We start from the raw sequence: 8,429 nt of genomic DNA, 5'->3' as shown, positions 1-8,429 counted from the left end.
GTGCATTTCTGTGTATATATATATATTCACAATATAGCACAAACTTCATACCTAAAATGAAGGTATGAAGACATCAGCTATGGTGATGACCCAGCACTAAATGGACTGGATGTCTGTCATCTGTGGACAGAAGTGCAATACTAAATCAACGTCAAACATTAAAGCTCAGAATTCAAAACATTCACTGTAAGTGAGCAGTGGGCTCTCTGGACCCAGCCAAAGCTCAGGAGAGAATAAACAGAACTCCCTGACCGAGCTGATGCAAAGACCAAAATGGCCTTTAAATCCTTTAAAAGCTCTGATATGTGATATCACAGCCCTAGACATGCCTTTGATTTCTGCTCCAACAATGACTAACATTTGGCTTTTGAAAACACAAGTGCATAACACCATGTTCATGCGTTATCTCAATCTATTATTACATTATTCTGCAAAACAGGTTGTACTTTAACTGTGGAAATTACTTGTGACTGAAGGAGGTTTGTGTAAAAGACATTATGCCAGAAGTACATTTCTTATAGAGGAGTAGAAATGTTGTGAACCAGAGGAAAGCATCAACTGTCGACTAAACGCATACCCTTCGAACAGCCTGTTCAGCCAAAAGACACAAACGGAGAGTCTTTAAAAATAGAGAGAGCCGAAGTGTTGCACATTACTCTCTTTAAATGACTGTGTTCGAGATTTGGATAACATTTGCTTACACTTAACTAAGTGCTGGATTCACTTTGTTTTTAAGGCTGCAGGGATCTGCAGCCCATGAATCTTACAAATTTGATGAAAAATATGATGTAATGTCACAAACGTATGATGTAAACTGAGCTTCCAATTCACAAAATGTATAGAAACTAAAGAAAGATCCACAAATAAATGTTTAAAAAGAAATTAAAAACGATTTGAAAATGACATTTCGATGTGAGCACTATGTAATGGAAAATAATAAATAGTAAAGCAAAGCTGACTTGATTTGAGTGTAATTTGCAATAATGTCTGGCTGACTGTATTGCATGTCTACTTAAATCAATAAAAGGACATGAAATATTGATACGAGTTAAAATGATTTAAATGTGTGTGTACACGAGACAAACGAAACAAACCCAACTCTGTAGGAAATTATACACTAGTTATCCATTATTATATAAAAAAATATTTAACAATGCTGCGACTGACCAATTAAAATTAAATATCTTCTAATCGTTTAGTTTATTAAGTTGGTACAGGTTACTACAATGCTAAAAAAAGAAAAAAAGCACAACAACATGAACATTTGGATTTCATTTATGTTTAATAAATGTAAACATTCCAAACTGAAAATCCTACAAACCATTTGACATTTAGAAGAAACACATTCAAGCAAATGTACACAAATACACAGATGACAGTGAATCAGATAAATAGATTAATCTAATCAAAAACGTATCCAAGCTTCTCAAATGCTTCATTACAAACGGACAATGATATAAATACTCCACTGTGCATTATAAAGCTGTTAGATGACAGAGAGAGAAAGAAACAGTCTGACAGTGAATCGCCATACAAGGATCGGAAACAGGCTCAGGTTGAGTCATAACACACACACACACACACACACACACACACACACACTCTCGGGCTCTCTCTCTCTCTCTCACTCACAGTAGTGCACAAAGGCATGTCTTCAAGACGTGCATGTCAATAAATAAGGCTATTCACAAAATTCAAGTCTCATAAAACAGGGGCTAACACCTCCTCTACGCAAACAAAAATATATTACATTGGTATTTCAGAGCTAATTTATAAACTGTTCCAACACTCAAAACTATACGACATCAATATGCACAATGAGGCATTGGCTTTCAACTGACATGAACAATCAGGAAAAAAATAAAATAAAACTCACAAAACTTCAATGTCTTTAAATTCTACATCACATGACACAGGCAGCGCTCGGATCCTCTCGAGCATCATGGTGAGCATAAGACACCGTTGACATGTACATTATGATTAAAGAGTGAAAATCCTTCAGCATGGAGACCTGAGAACATACATAAATTATGCTGCTCTGAAATGTGAGTCATTAGAATAACTAGTGAAAATGACTTGGTGTGTTGCAAAGCATGCAATGTAATTTCTACAGGAGGTATCAGGTGTGTATGAGTACTATGGCTCGATCTCATCATCTTCCTCCTGGGGCGTGGCTTCTCTGCGTGGGAGGGGCATTGCATCAGTTCCCAGAAGCCCCCTACGCAGGACGTATGGACAAGCCGGCCCGCTGGGAATGTCAGCAAATCCTTCAGGAGATAAAAAGACCATTAAAGGAATAGTGCTGAATAAAATGTGCTGAAAATTGACTCGCACTCAGTTCATCCAAGACGTAGATGAGTTTGTTTCTTCATCAGAAAAGATTTGGAGAAATGGAGCATTACATCACTTGGTCACCGATGGATACTCTGCAGTGAATGGGTGCCGTCAGAATGAGAGTCCAAACAGCTGATAAAAACATCACAATAATCCACAAGCCATCCACATGACTCCTGTCTATCAATTAAAGTCTTGTGAAGTAAAAAGCTGTTTATAAGAAACAAATCCAACATTAAAGCTGTTGTTTCCAGCCAAATTTAATGCAAAATATCACCAAATCTATTCCAATAAAGAAACAAACTCATCTCGGATGGCCTGAAGGGCAGTAAATTTTTTAAAAGTTTTCATTTTGAAGAATGTCTGGTTTTTAATATAGGATCTAACCTTTCATGACAACCTCTGGCAGGCCATACGGTTCGTATTCTGTCTCGTCGTAAGCGACAGACATGCGGTTGCGGTTTTGCCGAATGCGTTCAGCGAGGTGAGCTGGGTCATTCATGGGGAACACGCTGGATACCAGCATTTGGTTTGTAACAGACTGGGGGGTTGAAGAGAGGGGCGGCGAGACTGCAGGCTCTTTATCTTCCACGGTCTCTGGCTGTTCTGCATCTGTTTGGGTGCAGATGTGGACGGGTGGCTGTTTGTCCCCCAAAATCAGCTCTTGGCTCTCCTCCGTCTGAGTGGATACACTCTTCACCTCTGTTCTGACCTCCACCATTTTACACAGAGCAGATTCATTCTTGATTGGCTTTTCCACATGTTTGTTCTGTTTATCTGTTGTTTCTCCATGACAATGTCCGTGTTTATCCAAATCAACAGTTTCCATAGTTTCAATCTCATTATGCCCAAGGCATAACACACCAGAATTCTGGGAGTCTGCAGTCCCGTAGGACACTGTGATTGGATTTGAGTTGATTACCTCGGTCTGATATTTGGTAGAGATGGAAACACTGATTAAGGCATCTTCCTGGCTGTTCGCACTAGCATCTGCTGCTTTGGTCTGATCCTCAGGAGACACTGAGGCAACTGTCTGATAATCTGAATTACTGTAATCTGTTGGTTTGGTCTGTGGAGGTGACGGCTTGTTTTTAGTGTTACAACTCATTATATCTGAGAGACAGACAGGAGGACTTTTGTTGTTAACAGAGCTGCTTTCACATTTGTGTTGAGCATGTTCTTTGGTCATTACATTCTCATTTCCAGTCATAAGATCCTGAAAATAATTAAATGAATAGGTCTGTGATTATTTGAATGGCATTTTATTGTCTCATTTGAATGGCACTCATTGTATAAAAAAGGCAATCTATAAAAAAATATATATATATATACACACACACACACACATGATGGAAAGTGAACGATCACAATTTTCATTTGTGGAAAACTATTCTTTAAAAGTACAGTTCCACACTTTCAACAGTTCAATGTTTTTCCATATGTAAATAATGACATGCATTATGAAATGTTATTTACCTTATCAGGTCCTTGAGATTCTCTCACATTGCGTGTCATTTGAGTTTCAGGTGACACATGCTCCCCCAAATCGGTTTGGTCATTTGTGTCGGCTAATCCGGGTCGATTTGTCAGATCTTTGACAGTGCACTGGTGCATCTTGGTTCTACAGCAGACAGAGCACAGACTGAAGGGTCTTGCGTTAAGGGTCATACATAAACATCGCTCATTCACTAAACCTGTGTTTACCTTCCCCATCTCAGGTCCAACATACCCATAATTCACGTTAAGTACCTCACATTGCCTTTAAAATTATTATGAACAAACCCTGTTTATATTACTATGTAGCTTATCGCATATTTATCTTCAACAAATGCCAGTCAAGGGATGTTACCTTGTCATTTGGGACTGCGTGTGCAGCTTTCTGGGACTGCAGGGGAGGTACAGCTCGAACTCTTTTAGCACGATGGAGGGTGAGCTGTTGCCCACGGTTTCTTCTGAGAGCTTCCAGAGTTCTAGTTCCTCAGCTTGTGTCCTGTTCTGCTCAGAGAGGTGCTGGATTTGCTCTTGTAATGCCTGGATCTGGAGGACAAAGAATATGAATCAAAAATAACAAAATTAACATGACCTAAATGTACTGTACACACATGCAAATAAAGGAGTTTTCCCAATTAGGCAATTTTGGGATTAACACTTAGGGTTAAGGGTTTGTTTAAATGTACAATAACAGTAGCGGAGCGTTACTGGACTATGACATGCTGTGATATTACAGTACTTCATCTGCTATTTATCAAGTCATATTTCTGTGCTCATTGAACTATCAAAATTCACACTATCACAACCAATCAAAGCATACTTTTAGTTTAATATACAGTCGTGTGATTTTAGAGTAATGAGATTTCACTGTTGGAGGATACCCAGCACAAAACAAAAAACAACAACAAGAAATGTCTTATTGTGTTCGTAGCTGACAAGATCACAGATTAACATGGAAGGGATTTATCACTTTCTGCTTTGTCACATTGCACCCTGGTTAGGAGACAGTGACAACTTTTCTTCCATATTGTCATGTAAATCCGAGTGAAACGGGTTATTGAAAAAGAAAAAAATTAGGGTTGGGACTTGGTTCTATCCATCGGTTGTTGACTGGATGAAAGTATATCTGAATGTGAACTTGCAATCAATATTAAAAAAGGGGCAGCGTTTAAATAAAATAACTGGAGAGGTTTTGGCATGCATAGAGAGAATCCTGTCAAAAATGTAAAAAAATTAAACATGCATGCTCACAATAATATCATTAAGATGCATTTAGAAAACCGATAGGGTGTATTTCCAATTCATGCCAACAAAACATTTCCATTTTAATAAAACTTACCTGCTCCTGAAGAGACTGAACCTCTGCTTTGGAGTTTGCATGAAGAACAATCAACTCCTCCTGTCCTAATGGAGAGCCACTTTGTAACCCTTCCTTTGTGCTTGACAATTCATCATTTTCAGTGTTCACTAAAAGTAAGGCACCATCTTGTTTAGCACAAGTGTCTTCACCCAAGTGTTTCAGTTTCAATTTCAAATCTTCGTTCTCTTGTTTAACAGTCAGAAGCTCTTCCTTTATCACATCCCCCTGTAGAGCAAGCTCTGAATTCTGAGCCTTCAACACATTCAGCTCAAGCTGAGTATCCTGTAATTCCTTTGTTACTCGTTCCAGCTCTTTGATATCACCTGTGGAAGGTTCTGGAACGTGATTTTGCAAGTTTAGAACATCCAACTGTTCATCTTGCAATAGAGAACTTGTGTTCTCATCAGTTACCTCAGAAAGTCTGGCTGCTTCTGAATCAGCACTAGAATTCAGAGCATTTCCACAATGTACATCTGACGTGAGACATAATTCATGTGGCTTGGAAGCTTCAGTCGCTTGTAGCTTATCAGATATCTTACTAGTGTTGGTTTGGTCAATGTTTTGACTAACAGGAAGCTGTACAGTAGGCCGCAAGACCTTTTCCTTCAGAACCGGTTGTGTATCGTCACTAAACATTTCATGGTCACTTATGCTTGTATTGCTGAAGACCGAATCACAGCTTAGTTCTCTTGAGATCTCTGAAGACAGTTCAGGAAGCATAGAGACCTCATTGGGGGCAATGGTCATCCTAGTGTGTTTTTCTTCTTCAAGAAGACAGATTTTCTCTTGACATTTTTGCAATTCCTCGCTCTGCTTCTTGAGGGTGCAGTCTTTATCGCGCAACTCTTCCAGCAGGTTCTCAATGTGCTTGCTCTGGCTTTCAAAAGCTTGGGTAAGGTTCTTGGTATGAGTGGTCACTTGCTTTTGTAGGTCCTCCAGCTTTCCTTGAGCTAGTTTGGCCTTATCTGACTCTCGGTCTCGCGCTGCCCTCAGGCGCTCCACCTCTAAAACTAAAAATGTAGTGCTGTCCAAATCCGAGGCATCTTTGCTCAATGCTTGAGTCCTGCCTCTTTCTGCAGCAGAGGTCTTGTCCTCTGTTGGTTTAGTTAGTGCTCCAAGATCCATAATCAGATCCATTGATCTGGTTTCTTTGCAGACCATTGTGTTCTGAAGGTTCTCAGAATCACAGATGGACTCTTGATTGTCAGGAGAAGGAATCAAGTCTTTGTTTTCTATAACAGCAGGACTCTTATTGGTGTTTGGATGGTGTTCTAGTTGTAAATATGTGAGGGGAAGATTGTCTTTTGATATCTTCTCTTCCAAACTCCTAGATTTTCGAAGATTGTCCAGCTCTTCTTGAAGCTGTGCAATCTTTAGTCCTTCCAATTCCTCTTTTCGGATCCGTTTCCCTTCCTCTTCTCTCTCCCTTTCTCTTTCCTCCCGTTCCTGTGAAAGCTTGAGCCGATGGTCTTGCAAGTCCTTTTTCATTTTTGCCATTTCTTCCTCCATGCAAGTCTCCTTTTGCTCCATCTCAGCCAAGACGTTCTTCAGCTGGGTACCTTCTTCCTGGTCTCTCTCTATATCTTTTAGCTTCTTCTCAGTTTCTCGTTCTAGCGCATCAAGAGTTTCTCTCAGTTTTGTGCTCTCTTTCTTCTCTTGCTCCAGCTGGGCTTCCAGTTTTGTCACGCTGTCTTTAAGTTCAAGAGCTTTGGCACGTTGCTGCTCTGTCTGTGTTGAGTGTTTCCGGCTCAACTGTTTCAGTTTGGTCCTAGCCTCAGTTTCAGCTCTTCTTTGGGTTTCGAGGTCTTCAAGCCGCTTCTGAAGCTCATATTTCACATCTCTAAGTTCTTCACGAAGTTCTGCACTCTCCTTCTTCAGATCTTTTAGAGGTGCAGAGTCACATTTATTTGTTTTGCCTGATGCGTCATCTATCTGTAGGCTACAAGAGATGGCCCATTCACTTTTAGGCATTGTGCCGCTGGTTGACTCAGACGTGAACGAGTCTGTGTCCACATCTTCAATACCTGTGTCTTGTTCTGTCACTGAAGTCTCTACATCAGTCTCACTCAGTCTCAGAGAGTTACTTGGATGTGTTTGGATTCCTCTTCCTTTAAATTTCTGTGATTCCTCAGACTCAAATTTCCCAATGTGCTCTGAGTCGATGCCCTCTCCTGGCTCTCTGCTGGAGGGGTACTTCATTCTCTCCTCTTCTCTTGTTCGCCCTGTTTTAGGGGCTTTCTTTCTCTGAGAGGTGTTGCTGTAGGGAGGAGAACGTTCACGATGAAGGGAAACAGAGGGAGAGAAGCAGTCTCCTGCAGAGCTCAAGTGAGGAGCAGCCACAGCTGGAGGAGGAGCAGCCAGTTGAGCTACAGGAAAAAGAAGAATCAAGAAAAAAAAAAAAAACAGCAAATAATATGGTAAATGTTTATAATTTAATATGAATATTATTAAAGCTCTGGCATTTGTTACTTCAAGTCAGAGTAATAGTTCAATATTATGACACTCAAGAACAGCAGTAATAAAGTATTCAACTAATACCACATTATTTTATTCAGGTTTCTAAAACGTATGGTCTTATAAACCATAAATGTAAATATTAAAGGTTGAGAGGATTTGGGAGTCCATTGCTTTGACTGGCTTGTCTAACCCATCACAGACTTTTTGTAATGTACAGTGATTTTAGAAGGTGTACTGTCAAGGTTTGGTCAGAAGAGGGAGACAAGCACGAGGGATGTGTGTAACAGAGCAGGGCCAAAACACACAAATGCAGTTCTCTGTGTGGACCAGATTCCTTCCCGACTCACCCTGCAGTTCTTTAATGAGCCTGAGGGCCTCAGCAAGCTCTTCAGTCAAACGCTTTACTTCTTCCTGTAGAGCTTTCTCCTGTTTCTTCATCTGCCCCAGAGACACAGTGAGACTCTCACAATCCCTCAGCGCCTCCTACAGGACAAGATGAGAAGTGCACATACAGCACAAAGCACAACAGGCTTGTCAAATGAGATTAATGATTACTAGACACTTGTCGCATTTGAACAGCCATAAAAATTTTATTATACTGTGTTGTTACAACAAACAGAAATTTAATAGTGAAAAGTAAAGCAACCATAATCCTCAAAGTGTTTAGGGTGAGGCATGCTGGAAAAAGACACACACCTAAATACACAAAATGAAAGCATTCAAGCGGACAAAGAGGTTATCCAACTGCAATACTGATCTGCATATAACATTACACTGCTTTTAAACA

The 8,429-nt window shown here is 40.1% G+C and overlaps 1 protein-coding gene across 2 annotated transcripts in view; it reads right to left on the bottom strand.

Annotated features, from left to right (window-relative positions):
* Nucleotides 1-1,293: 1,293 nt before the first annotated feature.
* Nucleotides 1,294-8,429, bottom strand: part of si:dkeyp-115e12.6 (centromere protein F) — a 23,057-nt gene continuing 15,921 nt past the window's right edge. For both annotated transcript variants that reach the window (XM_058797445.1, XM_058797446.1), the window contains exons 11-16: nt 7,990-8,125; nt 5,165-7,551; nt 4,184-4,371; nt 3,811-3,955; nt 2,722-3,550; nt 1,294-2,267 (exon numbers count right to left, since the gene is read on the bottom strand). In XM_058797445.1, coding sequence (XP_058653428.1) covers nt 2,137-2,267; nt 2,722-3,550; nt 3,811-3,955; nt 4,184-4,371; nt 5,165-7,551; nt 7,990-8,125 — 3,816 coding nt within the window. In that variant the 3' untranslated portion in view covers nt 1,294-2,136. The remainder of the gene's footprint in view (nt 2,268-2,721; nt 3,551-3,810; nt 3,956-4,183; nt 4,372-5,164; nt 7,552-7,989; nt 8,126-8,429) is intronic.

The sequence above is a fragment of the Onychostoma macrolepis genome, chromosome 14 (assembly GCF_012432095.1).
Source record: "Onychostoma macrolepis isolate SWU-2019 chromosome 14, ASM1243209v1, whole genome shotgun sequence".
Taxonomy (NCBI): Eukaryota; Metazoa; Chordata; class Actinopteri; order Cypriniformes; family Cyprinidae; genus Onychostoma; species Onychostoma macrolepis.
This window is presented reverse-complemented; position numbering and strand designations above follow the sequence as displayed.